This window comes from Poecilia reticulata, chromosome 17, assembly GCF_904066995.2.
Source record: "Poecilia reticulata chromosome 17, P_reticulata-male-v2, whole genome shotgun sequence".
Taxonomy (NCBI): domain Eukaryota; kingdom Metazoa; phylum Chordata; class Actinopteri; order Cyprinodontiformes; family Poeciliidae; genus Poecilia; species Poecilia reticulata.
The window spans coordinates 14,900,598-14,918,901 of NC_088846.1; the positions used below are offsets into that span (position 1 = coordinate 14,900,598).

The following is an 18,304-nucleotide window of genomic DNA, read 5'->3' on the forward strand; positions in this document are numbered from 1 at the left end:
CCCCTCTTTTGTTGGCTAGAATTTACAGTGGCTTTGGCTCCATGAAATATTTACGAGCTCCCAAAACACCCGCTCTCACACATACGCGCATTTTAGGACTGAGAAACAAAACAAAAAAAAACCCCACCTAGTGTACTCTTCCTGTACCAAAAAAAAAAAAAAAAAGACAAACACAAAACCTCCACAACAAGAATAGAGCTTTAAAATTAAGTCGAGACAAAAATGTCCACGACTGAAACAAGGAGACATCTTGAATGGAATGTCCTTAGATGTACAGAACCAATCCAGGACTAAGAGTTAAATAAAAACAGAGGCTGGAAAAATCTGATCCCTCTGTTTGGTATACTGTACACTGAAATTTCCAATAACCTTGGTGTCTATGTATAGCAAGTGTCAGATGCAGTAGATTTAAATGGGGAAACAGATGGAAATACAACGTTGAATGCTTAACAAGGGTTTAGAAATGGTTTACCAACTGCAGCATCCGGGTAAAGTGTTAAATAGTTATTCATATTGCATTTTTGTGACTGCTAAGTTCATGCCAGGAGATTTAAAATCAGACATGTGAGATCTGAATGAGAAACCTCCAGTTTTCAATTTAGTTTTCATCCTTATGTAGCTTTGCCTCTAAGTTGTAAGAGGTTCTTGCCTTGCTTTTGTGGTTATTACAGTAGAGATATACACTCAGGGAAGAGGGCGCATATTTAACGTCTGGTTCACAACTCAAGTCTCCTAGCAGCAGAAATTATTAAAGAATCAACAAAATAAGACTCTTGTAAATGTAACTTTCAAATTATGAAGATTTCACTTCGCATGCATAGAACTGAAGGATCTGTAAATCTGAACTTTGTGAAATCAAGTGCTTTCTGGGACTCCTCCAGGCTAGCAAAGGGGGGCAAGTTGTCACAATGTTCACTTGAGCCTCAGGCCTGCCTCTGCTTCTGAAGCGCTCTTCAGGCTCACAGATTGGCTGCTTTTCATTAAAAAAGGCAGAGTCTGGTCAACTTTTCATGTGTTGAGATGAAGTGATGTTGGTAATCGATCCACGTAGAAAATAAATCTCAGATATATGAATAAAAATACTTTATCTACTACTTTTACATGGACGCCAACCAAATGGCAGCCTCTGCATTAACAATCCCAAAATAGGAACATCCAGCAGCTTGAGCTTTTCACATTAAATAACTATAAACCCGATCTTTAGCTGATACTTTTAATTATTTAAGTAGTTAAAACTGCCCAAAGAAGTACAAGGAGCATTTGATACGTTTTGAGGTGAACATTAGATGAATTTAAAAAGGCTTAGTGGTAGTAAAGAAGATCGTACTTCCTAATAATAGACTTCCTGACTGAAAGTCCGTCTTCCAGATCCGCTTCATTGGCCATGAAGAGCAGTCTCTTCCCTGACTGATCCACACCGACGAAGTCCCTCTGTTCAGCTGGCAAAAACACACATGAGAATACGCGTTAATACGAATTCATCATGTCTCACAGAACTGACCACTTTTATCAATTACAGTTGGACATAAATTAAATATGTAAACATTGGGCTCAAATTAAACCATTTGAGCCCAATGTTTATATATGCTCCTTAAAAAAAAACCACATAACTGTTTCTTCCTCTCACTGTCTAACATTAACTCAAACTCAACATTAGGTAGCAATTTGTCTAAATGCCAGAAAAATCAGTTAGCATTTTTCAGAAAACGTAAATAAATGTAAAACTCTGACTAGGAAGGAACTAATAAATGCGTTTCACTGTGAGATAATGAACAAAACATTGCTCTGTATCTACACATAACGCCGACATTATGTTACGATCCCATTACCTGTCCTTTTCTTCCCTTTCTGGCCCGGCACAGTCTCTGTGAACTCATGGGCTTTGCTCATGAGCATAGCCAGTGTTGCATTGTGGGCTCTGAAAAGGTCGACCACCTCATGAAGAGCCACATCGGTTATAAGGTCACAGCTCACCACCAGGATGTCAGTCTGTAGAAAAATGTTGGAGACAAAAACAGTCAAGATGGTCTTTGTCAAATGAGAAAAAATGTCAACACACCGCATCTATGCGGTTTATTACTCTAGTCACAAAACATCTCTTAAACTTTTCAGCAAGATATGTAAAAATGCGGTGCAACACCAAGTGTGCTTGATTTAATAATGGCAGCAGAGAAAAAGTGTGTTATGTCTGCTTGAACAAGAGATTTTGTCACAGTGCAAATTCTGTCAATTGCTACCCAGTGGTTTTGCACATTTACTTTTTTACTAGTTTTCATGATTACCATAATCAAATTTAATGTTAATAAATATGTAAACGCCATTGTTAAAAATCAAAATGGCTATTAAATCCTTATTTGGCCATGTACACTGATTTTCAAATGAAGCATCTTAGATATACACTGAAAATAGACACTGAAAATTAAGTGGAAAAATTTCTATAAAAAAAGCACAAAGCTTTCCACGGAGCTGATTGTGTAACTGTCTAAGAACGGCTTTTTGAAAATGTTATAGTCCTAACTTCACACAGGAAGAATCTTCACAGGAAGAATGCGCCGATTTGTCTGATTAAGTTGTGGCCAGTTTTTCAGACTTCTTTCATTACAGATGAACCAGTACAGAGAATGTAGTCGACGGTTTGTTTGCAGTCAGCAGGTCCGGCTTTTTTTGTCCGAAACAATTTGTTTATTTTATACCGTCATTAAAGCAGATGAAGTGAGATGCAACTTTCGAACAATTTTTCTTTTACTTAATGTTAATTTACTATTTAAGATTTTAAAACATGTGCAGATGCGTTTATACAAACCTCAAAATGACAAAGCTTTCTCCTAACAGACTTTGTATTCACTCCATATTCACCTCGGGCCAGGATTCCAGAAATATGCTCAAGAGCCACACACGCTAGCTCAAACAAGGTTATTCAAAGAAACAAATGTTTTAAAATCTACATAAATACGAAGCTTGTGAATTCCAATCAACCAGACATATTTCAAAACGCTGAACAGTGAAACATAGCAAAAAGCAGAAATTAGCAGAAGCAGAAATTAGTACAAAACCAGAAATATTTGAAAAAGTTCTAATCTTCCGCCATAAGAAAGACGTTTGCATGTGGGCACGCCTGTGTTTGTGCATCTGTGTTATCCATTTGTGTCTCCAACGATGAAGGCTGTCGGCATGTCAACTAATCCCACCATTAGCCTGAACCACAAGCCTGAACGACAGAGACACGGTTCCTCTGTTTGCCACAGAAAACAGACCAAGAGGAAAAAAAGTGCACAAAAGCGCATGCTGAAACAGGAAAAAATCCAGAAATTTCAAAGATTTTTTAATATATATATTTTTTTGCAGAATGCATCATGTTAAAGCCACCATAGTCCACCAATAAATGATACAATTTTAAACCCTTGTTTTGTCTGTAAAGCTGTGATCATTCACTATGCAAATAAATTATGATTTAACTACCAGCTAATATTAACTAAAAATAAATAAATCCTGAACTAATAACTACTAAACAATAACTAATCATGAACCAATGATAAAACCGCTACTTAACATTAACTAACTTGATGAACTAATCATATATTAACTACTAGTTAAGTAATCACAAACTATGATCTTACTAGCTGAACATAAACATTGTCTAATTATACACAGTCACTCAAAGTACTTCGCATTAGAGCCATATTCACACTTTCATAAACTGAAAATTAAATCAGTCCAGGGGAAAGAAGCTGGAATCGAACCTACAAGTGGATCATCAGATGATTATTCATCATAGTGATCCACAGTTAAGCCAACAATGATGACTTAATCCTTAACAAATCACTGATTAATCAATAAATAACTAAGGAATGACATATTTAAATTTTTTTTCTAAAGTAAATGTCATAAGTAAATGATTTATTACTGGCTAATAATGAGAGTTTTATAAGAATGAGGCTCTGAAATAACTGATGTTTTTTAAATATTCATAATTATCTTTTTTGACAGTTATTTATGCTTAGTTCATCAAAAAAATAATTAAAATTCATGACTTCTCTGTTTATTCTAAAATTATATATTTGTGGCTCCCACTTAGACATTCGTTTAAATTACATTTGCTGTTTTTTTGCATTGCGTATGATGCTTTCTCTGGTCACATTTTTGTGAACGTCTACTCTTATTCAAGCCTGTTTCAGAACTCCAAACAGGGCTGTGTGCTGATTTCAGCTGAATGATTTAGAGTTTAGAGCAGTTTTTTAAGTGTATCTAAGTAAGAGCGGTATCAGCAGGATTAAGGGTCATCAAGTTAACTGAGATTAACTTCAATCATAACCTTGATCCGGACCCAGCGACAGGAAGCAGCCCAGCTAAAGCGGGAGGTGTCTGCCGAAGATCTACAGACTCCGATCTTTCAACTCTGCTCTGTCTCTCTATCACACACTGACAAGCTTGCACACATGTTCAGAAACAAAACACAAAGGCATGTGCACACGCATGCACATACATTCGCACACCAATGGATAATAGCATGCTTACACACAGAGGCCACACACACACACACACAGACACACACTCTAGAGGCGACAGCAGAGTGGAGTCAGCTGGAGAGGCAGAGGCACTTTGGCCTTTCCACAGCCAGGATCAGCGGACAGGTCAGGACCACACACACTGATGCTTACAAAATCACACACAGACGCATACTTATCCAAGTGCTAGGTGACTTCAACCCAGAGCTATGTACACAATCTTGACCACGCACAGAAAAAGCCATAATGTTCACAACATTTTTGCTGTGCCAAATATAAATGTGTCTCCAATATGACATATATATATATATATATATATATATATACACACTGCTCAAAAAAATAAAGGGAACACTTAAACAACCCAATATAACTCCAAGTAAATCAAACTTCTGTGAAATCAAACTGTCCACTTAGGAAGCAACACTGATTGACAACAGGGACCCTCGTCGGGTAAAATACAAACCTATATATATATATATATATATATATATTTTTTTTTTTTTTTCCCCTTTACTTTTTCTTCTATGCTAGGATAAAGAATTACAACACAAAAACTTTATGTTATCACTTACTTTGAGTAATTGGACTCAAAAGATACATTGTGTTTTGTTTAAAGAGACTTGAAGGTAATAACAAGCTAATATAAAATGAATTAAGGCTGCAAGCTGGATCCAGCCAGATCTTTGCTTGCATGTTGTAACAGCTTCAAGTAACATGTAGACTGTTTTTGGGCCACAGTTCGGGATGTACAGTACCTAGCAAAACTATAAAAATATAATACTACATTCAACTTTCAAGCAACCACAAATCTCAATAAACTTTGATTACTTTGTCACAGAACAACACAAAGTTATGCATAATAGTGAAGTGAACGGAAACAGATGGAATGAGATTTATTTTTATGGGCAGTATGACTTGGAGACATATTTAGCTTCTCTAATACTATATTTTACAAATAAAATACAAATTGTATTCAGAAGTACATTATGTGTTAAATTGAGCCTAGCTGTGTGTAATTTAACGTTGGAAAACATTAGACAACAAACATCATGAAGTGCCAGGAATACAGGAAATTTAAGTCAGGGTTTGGCTCCCAAGCTTATTCCCAAATATTTGTTAAATCCATAATCTGAAAATGGAAACAGTAGCACAACTATATGCCTACTAAGACGCGAGCATGCACCTGAACTGACAGGCCTGGCAAGAAGAGCATTAATCAGAGAAGTAGCCAAGAAAACCATGGCAGCTGAAGGAGCTGCAAAGATCCACATGTGATCCACAGGTGAAATAATCTGTTGATGATTTTATCGTCTTTTAATATTTAAAAGATGATGATAAAATGTCCTGATTTTACTTTTCCACAGGCATAGGGGACACGGCAAGCCTGACAAAGCTGTGGCTGTGGTCAGACAAGTTCAAAATACAGATTTTTAGCCTAATTAACTCCATGAAAATGCCATGCTCTGCTTAAAAAAATAGAGGTAAGCTAGTGAAGATAGATGGAACTGAAGAAAGAGCAGTCCTGCAAGAAAACATCTTTGAGGCAAAAAACTTAGGAAAAGGACTGAATTTTATTTTACAGTAGGAAAACTCCCCTAAATATACAGCTGGAGTCAGAATGAAATTGGTTACATCCAAGCACATCCCTGCGTTAGAAAGGCCAAGACCTAAATCTAAAAGAGAATTTTTGGCAAGAGTTTAATATTGATTTTCACAGATCCCGATCTGAATGAGCTTGAGCTATTTTGAAAAGAATACTTGCCAAAAATCTCTGCTACTACCTCTGCAAAGCTGGTACAGCCAAACCACAAAAGAACTGCAGCTGTAACTGAAGCAAAAGTAGTTCTGGTACATATAAATGCACAAAGAGCATTTTCTTCTTTTTTTTGAGAAAAATGTAAAAATGTCTTTAAAATTCAGTTATTCGCTATTTCATGGTGATTTGTTTTATACGAATAAATCACCCGTGTCATTCTAACACGATAAAAATGTGAATACGAAACACAGAAATATCAGCTACATTACTTCTCTTCCAAATGAACTGTTTGCTAGTGTCGCCATGGCAACCAGCTATCCTTACAAACAGATCAATTTTGTCTTACGCTGCTATGTAGCTTACCTTATTTGTACAGAGCAAAGTCTTGACACAGACTTAATTTTTCTTTCGACACATCAAAAGATGTCCATTTAAATTTCAAATGCAACCGTGTAGCTTAAACACACAATTCCTAAAGAGGAAACAAAAGCCAGAGGGTGTGGTGTGAGCTATACAATAAAAACAGACATTCAGTCTTGTATGTTTGCAGTATCTCGCTGCTCCATCTCTTGTGCCGGTCTTTCTTCACCCCTTTTCTCTTGAGTCTTAAAAGCTGACTAACATTTGTAGACCAAAGGAGGAACTTTGAAACAAAGCTCGCAATGCACATTTGGTTCTTTTGGCTCATGTATCCCGATTTTCCAACATAATTAAACCTGAATGATCGTTAAAAAAAAAAAAAATGTCAAGCAGGGTTTAAGCATACAAAGCAAAAAGAGCATATTAAGTACTCCTTTCACTTGTTTGGCCTTTTGTGAAAGATCCAAGCATTAATCAGCATATCCGTCCACCTTTGTGCAACTTCAGTGTTTGAAGAGTGAACAAATCAAAATATGCTGCCTGTAATCTCTCTTTTCATTAATCAAGAGGAATGACCCACTGTGCTCGCTCTTAAGTGTACACTGATTCCTGTAAGTATTTTGTTTTTAGATTCAACCAAATCCCCTCGTGGGACGGTGTTTGCCAAAAGACACAAGTAGGTGTGTCGGGGTTTCTATGCCGCACTGATGCATCTCTTTGACAGATGGGGAGATCTGTCTGCTTGGATTTGGCAGGCCACGGGTACACTTCTTCACTCATCACCTCGCAGAGCGTGAGTGTGTGTAACTCAATGCCTCTAATCTGGTGAACTGCTTGGAGGATTAGAGTCTGAGCGACTCTCAATAGGAGCAAGCAGTGGCTAGTTTTGCTTAAGTGTGTTTATATGAGGATATACAAAGTTTCGATCAAGGAAATCTTTAGCAGTAACAAGAATCTGTACAGACATGTCAGATTCGGAAAATGTGTGTAACACTCTACAAAATAAAATGGAAGTGTAACATTTTATTAGGGGTGTAGCGATGCAATAATTTCACAATACGATGCTATATTCTGGTCACGATACGATATGTATCACGATATTTGCTGAGTGATACAATTCAATACGATTCAGTGCATTTTTTCGATTTTTTGAAAGATTTTAGAAGGACAGAGTGATTTTAGAGACATTTTGTGTTCCATAGACTTGAATTTAGTTAACTGAAAACTGATTAAAAGCACCCACTGATTGGTGACTCTGATTGGACAGTCTAACAGTCTGCAGTTGGACAAAATGAATCAAAGATGCTGTGAGAGAATTAGTTTCTGTCATTTAATTCATGTGGATTTGACATAAAACTTAAAAGTTTAAACGGTAATCCAGGAGCAGAGTGGGGAGATTATCAGCCTCTGTAGACTCAATATGCAAATGATTGCACTAATGTTTTTTCTTTTGGACACTGTGGCTGCATTTTGGAGTAAAAATGCAGCCACAAAATGCAGTCTTTTGGACTATGGGGAAAAATGCTTTTCTACCTTGGCTCCCGGAGTTAGCCGTGGCTGTAAGCTGCTTTCTTCTAACTGCTAAAGTAGCGGCTCCGCATCACCCCGTCGTGATCGACTCCCTGCAGCTACGCAGCGCCGCTATTCCCCTGCTTGGATCTCTGAGTAGCTGGCCCTCAGACTGCCAGGATCTCATAGTTCTCTCAGTCTCTGATACTCTTTGTCTGTTGCTAATAAGAATGATCGATCAGCCATTGTTATCATGGAAATCCTCACTGCGCCGCGGATTCCGGCTGAGGGTTTTTCCTCTTCGTCTTCCTGCTCAAAACGCGCCCGCTTGGGATGTTATCAACCCATGTTCATTCTTCAGGTAATCCTTTATATACAGAACAGAAACCGCTAAGCTAAAAACTAATTACAAAGTGAATGCTACCAGTCGAAATTTGCATTAATTTCGCGATCTCACTGCTTTTGCAGCTGCTCCGTTCGCGCCGCTACTCCTTCCGCTTCTCTTTCCGCTTCTCTTTCACGGTTACTTGCGCAACTTTACTTCGTTTCTCAGCAACAAAATACAGCCCATCGTTATTAATTGAAGATTTTACATTTCCAAAAACACCGGAATCTAATGTTTCATTTCGTTTTGTACGTTTGAAAGCTCATTCCCTCTCACGTAATCGAAAAAACCGGGGAATGGCGGCGCTTTTGACATTTCTGACATTCAGAAAAATATGGTTTACTAATTTTAGCATAACTCCGGTTACACTTGGCCCATTAACACAATTTAAAAACTGGTGTGTAGTTTATAATGTGCACTTTAAGCTCAAGTTGAAAGTGAGACTTAAGGAGGCGGAGTCTTGCTGCTACGCCGTAACAAACTAGACGTTAAAAAGAGCTATAAGGCTATGGACCCCTATGGTTTAACGGATCGATACTCGCGGATGAAAAATCGATACTTTCCTACGGCGGAAAATATCGATATATATCGCCGAATCGATTTATTCATACAGCCCTACATTTTATTAGTGTAGAATCTGTACAAAAAAAATCTATGTACTACTGGTATCTGAAAACAAAAAGAATCAAAAATGAAAAGGCCATCGAGCATAAGCGTTATGCTTTTTGCATTCAAACTGAGATATAGGTGTTTTTTCAATTCCTTGCAATTTGGCATTTAAGCAACTTAAAGTCACAATAATTGAAACACTAACTTTAAGTGCACTGGGCCCTCACCTTGTCACAGTCCAGTATTCACAGATTCCCCTATTTAAAGATTTTTCTGTAGAATATAACCCCAAATTATTTTTTGGAGCATGTCTAAATTATTCTAAAGAAAATGCAGTGTGGGAAGCTTAAAATACCGAGGCAGAATGCTACTTGACATGCTACTATTGGCTGGCTTTTGAAGAGCACCCAATCAAGGAGCACCACTAATTTTCAATGGCTGAATCCCCAAGAACAAAGACAAGGAAGGCATTGATATTAGCTTCAAATGTAGCGCTAAGGCGATTTCCACGCTACATGTTACTTCATATTAAGGTATATTAGGTTGTTTAAACTATTAAAATATGTAGTTATAAGCATATTTATAAGAGAAAAAATAAAGTAGTTTGCAACCTTTACATTTGAAATGACAACTGAGAATAATGAGGAGACTGATGCTGTAAGCAGGTCTTCCTTGTGCATGCATTGTTCTCTCCATGTAGTGCATTTCTCCCACATTCACTCTGCGAATTGGCCTCTGTAAATTTCCATCAGGACTGAGCCTTTACGTGCATGGTTGTTTGTCCTGTGTGTCTTTGTCTTTGATAAATGGAAATAAAAATATATGGACGGCTGCTGAACACGGTTTTAGTCAGCTCCGTAAGCGTTCTGTATCCCAACCTAAAAAATTTGTATTTCCAATTTCATAAAACTCAGAAACAAAATCGACTGATTCTGTAAGGAACCCACAATTCTCCAACGCACAAACAGTCAAAACAAATGTGTTTAGAGGAGACATAATCACCCCAACGTGCTCAAAGACAAATGTTGCACAGATGTTAACATCCCCTGCATGTGACTGAATGGTGCACTGGGTAAACTGGCAGCAAAGGGAACTGGAGTCGTAACCATGAGCTCATATGCTGAAAGTGAACTGGATGAGGGGAGGCATGGTGGGATCAGCAGGCAGGATGCAGAGCAGGGACTGGAAATTGAAGTTGGGAGGTCATGGATAGCAACCAAGCATTGGGTTTATATGAGTGAATGTGAATGTTTGTGAGCGTTTGAAAATAAAGGAAAAATGAAGCACTTCAGCAGCCTTGGCTGCCAACTGGGGAGAGGGAACAGACAGGATTGGTGGTGACTCTGCAGAACACACACCCTGTTAAATTACCGTCCACTCTTTGTTATTTTCCTCTCTATCTAAAAACCTTTTTAAAATGTCTTGAGATCTCAACTAAGCAGGTTGCTTTTTTTTTTTTTTTTTTTTTACAAACTCAAAATTAGAAACCCAAATATTAATCCATCTGTTTTCATTTGGTTGAAAGTTTATATAGGGATGATACAAAATGGTGATATGTTTAACTATAATTTGGAAATTACAATTATTGTGTTGGGAGCACTTTAATACAACAAAAGTTTCTGTTTGCATGTTTTAAAAAGAAGTGAACAAACCTTGATCTTCTGCTGAATGTGTCTGAGAGCATCGGCAGTGCCCATGTCTCCGTCTTCTGGGACACAAACGACCTCCATCTTCATCTTTATGTCCCGCTTCATTCTAGAGTCTGTACTCATCATCTTCTGGACTTCTTTAGTGGTGATCACTATAACCTCTAAAAGCACAACCCAGAGAAAACAAGCCCCTGTTAGATAAGTATAGAGGGACAAGTCCGAGAAAATAAATATTACTGTAGCAGTACACCAAGCTTCAAATCAATGTTTCAACTGTGTGGCTAGAAACCAAGCTACTCTACTTAATAAATCCAAAGATTGCAGAGTCTGCCTGTTCTAATAAGAGTCATGGACTCTAAGCCGTTTCTACTGGGCATTTGCTCAGACTAGCTGTGTCAGCCCAGTAAAATCTAATTGCAACGCTCTGGCTAGGAGGCAGCACATAGTAAACTGCTGGCCACACAGAGTGATTACTTATAGAAAGCAACTTTCTTTTAGAGGAATACCAAACTACAGGTAATCAACAGTCCAGTTTATTGTCACGTCTGGAAAATAGAAGGTTTTCCTTAATCAGGCTGGGCTTGTGAACCTGCAACAGCGTAAAAAGGCAGAGATCTGCCCTTTAAGTCCAGACGGGAAAAGCACACCTGACTGCACAATGCTCACAAGGCACAGGCGAACTCATAAATATTTGGTTTCACAACATGCAGCATCTACAGGGTCATTATTTTTAACAAGGAGAATTGAGAAACTGAATATTTATTTCTTCATATCTGTTCTATCACATCTGCTGAAAAAGCACTTATTCTTTTAGTGAAAATTTAACAACCAAAGCACTTTAAATATTTGAAATAACCAAGGTGATTAACCAGCAGATGTGTCATTCAAACCCATGTTTTTAATTTCTTTATTATCGTTTTTTAATAATTTATCACAGTGAGCATCAGAGATATTTGTTACCTTGTGGTTTACCTCCTATTCACTGTGTTAAAAACCTGAGTTCTTGTTTGGCATAATTATAGTTTGGTACGTCCCGATCCAATCACGTGATCAGAAATCGAGTCCGATCACGTGGTTTCAGACTCGATTGGAAGTCATGAACGGATAATCAAAACTTCAGACACATTCACCATTTCAAGCATGCTTCAGATACAAGTACTTCACAGGGTTTGTAAGGGGTACCAATAATTTTGACATGTGATTTTATAAAGAACAATCTATCATCTACAGTCTTGGAAAAGTTAGGACACTTTATTAAACACCCAGATCTTTAAGAAATGGTCACAGATTGATGTTTCATCTTTTTCTTGTCACTAGAAATAATGTGTATTTGTATTTTTTATTATTTTTTTATGTAGCAAAAATCAAACTTGAAGCTAAGGAAAAAGTTAGGACATCCTAATAGTGCTATCCTCCTGGGGCAAATAACTCCAAATCCGTTTTTTTTTTTTCATCTCACAAACTGTACAAATAGTTTGTTTAAGGTTCTACCTTTGTGCTTTTGTACAAATTTTGAAATGTTCATGTAAATTTGGTTAGTTTTGCATTATTTTGCCTAAAAGCGTCTTAGTGCTGACCCTTTTGGTTCCATGGTGCCTAAGCAGTTCAATTCTACCACTTCTTAAAACGCTACGGCTTTATGTCTCGTGATGCAGCTTTTCGTCATCAAACCCTGAGATCGGGTATAAAACCATCTCACTTAGACACACGGCCCCACCACTTTCTGCCGTGGGATGTTTGAATTTTCAGCTTGTCGGTCACTCTATAGGATCTCAATCAGATCAAAGTTTGGGCTTTGACTTATTCCAGGAGTTTTTATAATCCACAGCAATTTACTTATATGGGTCATTGTTACGTTGCAGAATAAAGCTCTCTTAACTTTGTGTGTTTATGTCCATTTTTCTCAAGCACCTTCTGCAAACTGTAGGATACATGGAGGATTCTCTGATGGTGAGCTGTCCAGGTCTTGTGCTACAAAGGATGATAAATCATGATATTCCCACCTCCCTGTTTCACAGGTGGTTTTTGATCCGTTTCCTGCAGGAAACGGATCAAAAACCACCTATGTTGTATTTGACGTAGGCAAACATTTCTTCTGTTCTAGTGACAAGAGGCCTTGTGTTTAAGCCGTGTGCGTGCACAAAAAACAACTGTTTGTGTGAAAACTGTTTACTCTTTTATGCATGAAACGCCCAGTGATTAAATTTTAGACTCATCTCTCTAAAGAGGATCATTAAACCATTAAACATGTCAAACCATTGTCCCTGTTAAATCGACCTTTGTGTGTTAATTAGAAAGAAAAGGTTTTCTCCTTGCATAACTCCCATGAAAGGCAAACGTGTGTGTTTATTTTTCTGAGAGATGTGCTTTTACTTTAACAGCAGCCACAGCCTGTTATAAGTCCCATCTGTGATGATATTTTATCATTTTTAGAGACTATTTTTAGCAACTTGCGGACAACTCTTAGGGTAAATTTGCTTCTGCACTTGTGTAGTGGTTTTCAACTTCATCCACTCTTAGACTACTTTCTGCAAATTATAAATTGCTGATTTTTAATTCTGTTGAGACCTCTTTAAACACTCGTAAACCGCTGCAATCTTCTTGCTTAATGTCTGATTAATAGCTGAATAATGTTTTCAAGGTGTCCACCTGATATATTATGTCTAGATGTGATTATAGTAATTTTAGGTGGGAGTGATTATTACACTTTATAGAAATTTCCCTTAACTTTTTTTTGGTTAAACTAACAAAATATTTGAATGTTGCTGAACTGGCAGTAAACATCCAAATGTCAAAGCATTTTAAAAGCACACTGACTGAAATAAGGCGTTTTACTTTTTGTAAATATAACAATGTGGGATTTTCTTCTGAAGAGATGTAATCAGAGTAGAAGATGGATTAGTTTACTATGAAATATTAAACTAAAATAAGATTTGCACATCTTTACTGGGGTGCCAATAAATCTGCTGTATATTCAACAGTAATTAGCGCAACATTTTAAAAGGCATGAAAATGATACTACAATGAGATAGTAGACGTCTGCAGAATCCTGAATTCTTATCGGTTTTGTTTAAAATGTTTATTTGCAACATTTTATTTATCTAATAAACTGAATTATCTAAGCAAAATTTCCTCTTATTTAATCCTAGCTGCCTTTCAACCAGAGGAGCTTTCAATTACCAGCTTAGACGTACATATAAAGCTTAATCTGGACAAATATGGTGCGAATATCAAACATATCACTGTAAATATTGAATCACAACAACATGAGGGATGTGCCAGAAGTTAAGCTAAACAATGATTTTTTTTATTTTTATTATTGAGAACATAAATAATATTTCTGAATGCTTATAGGGGACAATGAATGGGTGTGATTTGCTTGATCTCACTGAACTAATTATTTTAGAGAAACAAGGCCAACACAACTCAAACCTGATCCCTTCTGGTTACAGTTAGGATTTCTAAAGAGAAAACCCAAAAGAAGATCTCAAGCTACTAAACATTTTCTTGTGCAATTGAATCAAGGGACATCTAGATGAGTGTATTAAAAAGCTGTGTTGTGGTTTATCTTTTTATATTTCAGAAACATTGATCTTATTGTTTTTTTGTTGTTTTTTTTTACTCAGGATTTAAAACATGAATTTCACAGCGACAGTAAAGCTAAACCTCCACACACACACACACACACGCACGCATACACACGCACACACACGCACACACGTTAAATTCCTTATGTGCAAGTGAGAGGTAAAGTTTTTTTTCTTCAAGGTAGGTTTTTCCACTCTATGCTCCAGACTTCTCATGTGGGCCACATAAACCAACTTGCAGCATTTTGTTTCTTTACATTTTATATGGAAACCAAGAATGAGCTCCCAGTAACAACCCCAGCTCCTGCCACAAAGACATTTAATCTGACAGCGGGACACACAGCTCACACGGAGCTCCTGACACCAGGTTTGGTAGCGTCTGTTGGATTAGACACAGCTTCCTGGAACCGTATTTTATGCAGCTTAAATTGGACGTCAGATTATTTGTGCTTGCAACGTCATCGTAGACTTTTGAAATCAAGATGAATGTTGATGAAAGCTATTTAGAATCTCAGATGTTAAAAGGTATAGTAAAAGTAGGCTAATGGGTGGGGACCACATGTAATGTATGACCCTACTTCTCACCTTCAAAGCCCACTCTCTCAAGCAGGTTCAGGGGATACCACATCAGTGGTTTGTTGCCTACAGGCAGCATGGGTTTGGGGGTGTTGTATGTCAGATCTGTCATACGTGAGCCACCCCCAGCCGCCATCAGCACCGCCTGGAGCTCCATGATGTCTGCAGGAAAAGGCTAGAAGGAACAAAAAAATAATGATTATATGTCATGGACATTTTTAGAGAACACAAACTAAAAGCCATAAGTGTTGAGCAATAAGATCATATATTGTCAACATAATTTATGACTTTGCAAAAATCAAACACAAAGGTAGTTTTTGTTTGTTTTTGGATGACAAACAAAGCATGTGGCTCCAGGTTTGGGTGGGCGACACGGACTTACAATTTTAGAGCAATATTTGGTGGGACTATTTTAATAACGATAAAACAAACAAATCAAAGTTTCAAGTAGTGAATTATAAGCCTGGTGGGCCACCAGGCTTTACTTGCCTGGTGCCCCTGGAGTTTTTTTATTTTTATTTTTTCTAAATAGGGTTTTTTATACACCAGTAACAGTAAAGACAGACTAAGCTAAGTTTATTAGCTGATGCATTGAACTGAGCACAAGAGGTTGCACATCACTTGCACCATTCCTGCACCTACCTCACATGCTATCATTTCCAAATTATGACGTCTGCTCATGCACGTCTGAATTTTTTGTAGCCATTAACATTTTTAACACAAAAACACGGTGGACCGCTGGTGGACTGCCTTCACGCCCTTACAACAAGGGTTAGCAGGTTTTCTGAGGGAAACCCTACAAATACTGTTCTTAAAAAACATTGCCAGGAAATAGGCTTCTTCAGGATGTCACTTACTTCACTTACTTCAGGAAGTGTAGTTTATATAATTAAATTGCACACAATTACTACAATTATCTTACTTTTGAATTTACTGATGCTACTATGGAACAAACTGTGGATGGAGAAAATAGTAAAAATAACATTTTATTCTAATATTATCTTTTATTTATCATTAATTGAAATGTATTGAGAGAGTGATAAATAAGAACTTTTTCATGATGAATGATAAACAATACAATTCGCCCACCCCTAGCTCCCAAGTTTTGTTGAAGATTTCACTGTTGAAAAAATCTACAGTGACAGTAATAGAAATATGCAGCAGGATCTGTTCACTGCCAATGAACAGATCCTGTAAATAATTTTTTTACGGTGATCTAAAATGACCTGTATTTGTCCAAATTAATTTTAAACATTAGCATGCAGGATTTACCCCAGAACACCTGCTAAGGCCGGTGGTCAGGGCACTGAGGCGGTCTAAGTTGACAGGAAATGTAAAATATTACTGGGTAATTACGTTACTGGAAGATGTAGCTGACAATACTTAAACCCACTACAGAATCTTAAAAGTAACTAATCACAGAAAAAATACCACTGAAATAAATATCAATTATTTGCACTTCTTAATTAAGTCATCAGTTAGTGTGATGTAATGCTGATCACATTTAGAAACGGCATAAGGCATAAATGAACTAAGAGAAGATCAATGCTGCAAAATTGATAGTAACAATTTAATGGTTTTAGCATAGCTAAATTAAAAGATTTTAAATTAACATTTAAATTTAAGATTTTAAGGAGAGGCCATTTTCAAGTTTACTTTGAAAGAGTTCACAGAACAACCTTCATAGTTAGGTTGTTTTGCTACCATATCTGCAATCTAATGCTGTCGGGGTTTTTTCTTTGTTGTTGATGTTGTTGTTTTTTAATAAAAACAAAAGGCAAATGACAGGGGAACAAGTAAAGCCTGGCACCTGCCAGGCTTATAATACACTAGGGAAAACCCTGATGGCATGTTTTGAAAAAATCTTTCAAACAATTCTTTTCTAATCTGGCATACGGTTTAAAGTCATTAAGGTGCCATTAAATATAATTTATTGAAGCATTTCACTAAATGATATTTAGTGAAGCATTTCTCCATATAACCTTATGTTTATGTGAGAACCACTGGCGTAGCACACTATAAACCAAATGACACAAATGGCTCGTAGAGAAATAACACAAAGTTTTACAAAAAATTGTATTAAACAAAAAGTAAAAACTAACCTAAAATTTTGAGATTAAGTTATATTTTTTGAGACTTTTGATAAAGGTGTGAAGGCATTCTCCTCAGAGGGCACAAAACAAGGAAAAGTGATCATATAAGGCTAGTTGTATATGGATAATTGAGCTTGAATGCTTCCATTGGAACTGACAATTTCCCTGCCTTCAGGGGTTTAGTCAGCTTTCACCTATATATCACGTTTGGATGAGTAGAACATAAATATCTGTCATCTACTGAGTTTATGTTTAAAATTAGTGGAATAAATGTCCAAACTATGCAACATAATACAAGTAGTCAAATATTAGCGATTTATTGGCATTAGGTCCAAAAATTGATTTGTGTCAACAGCTGGAAAAGACTCGGCACACTGTGACCGAGCTGCGCAAAGCAGACGTCAATACTGCAAGGATGGACAAACTATTTTAACATTTGTCGCAAATTGCAAAAACTGTTCGATTAAACATCGTGTTCGTTCTTTGATGCCAAGAACGAACACGATGTAAATCAGCCACTTTCAATCAAACACAGCATGCACACACAGGCAATTATGATTATGATTTCAACAGGCAGCAACTGGTCTTCTACGTTGATGAGTGGACGAATACGTCATTAATTAGGTACTCAGAGGAAAATAAAGTATCTAAAATTGACTAAGTAAACGATGCCTACCTGTGTCAATGTTCTTGATCCAAGATGATCTGCTGTCTCTGTATGACAGCGGTGGCAGACGCATGTAAGTTTCTTGATGTCACCGTAGCAGTTAGCACTTAGCTAACTAACAAAGCATCGATTTGCAAAACAGCATTGCTCTATAGAGAGTGTAAATGCGACAGGATTCGTCTCTCCAGACTTAAACAGTAGATTAACTGTGCTACGGTGAGAAAAAATAAACAAAGTCCTTAATTATTTTGGAAGAAGAATGTGAAACAAGCTAATGGATAGCATTGAATGATGACATATGGGAGCGTTCAGTGAAACATGTCCGTAAGGAAACCTACTCCCTCTGCAAGTGGTTCCTGCGAAAAATTAATGTCAGTTTCTACATAGACGTCTACACATTTTAGAAATAATAATAATAATAATAATAATAATAATAATAATAATAATAATAACATATTGTGTGTATTTTTTAATTTCAGCTTATTCAACAATATTATACTGTAACTTGATTATATACAACCTTATTGCAATAAGTAGAACATTTAAATATACATAAAATAACAATTAAATTAAAAGAAAATTCCTTCATGATTTTTAAATAATCA

At 36.9% G+C, this 18,304-nt stretch overlaps 1 protein-coding gene across 1 annotated transcript in view; it reads right to left on the reverse strand.

Annotated features, from left to right (window-relative positions):
• eif2b3 (eukaryotic translation initiation factor 2B, subunit 3 gamma) overlaps window positions 1-18,030 on the reverse strand; it is a 36,269-nt gene extending 18,239 nt beyond the window's left edge. Inside the window, exons 1-5 of the mRNA XM_008434164.3 lie at window positions 17,709-18,030; window positions 14,949-15,114; window positions 10,780-10,937; window positions 1,830-1,989; window positions 1,328-1,439 (exon numbers count right to left, since the gene is read on the reverse strand). Of these exons, the coding sequence (XP_008432386.1) occupies window positions 1,328-1,439; window positions 1,830-1,989; window positions 10,780-10,937; window positions 14,949-15,096 (578 nt within the window). The 5' untranslated portion in view covers window positions 15,097-15,114; window positions 17,709-18,030. The remainder of the gene's footprint in view (window positions 1-1,327; window positions 1,440-1,829; window positions 1,990-10,779; window positions 10,938-14,948; window positions 15,115-17,708) is intronic.
• Between the last annotated feature and the right edge of the window lie 274 nt (window positions 18,031-18,304).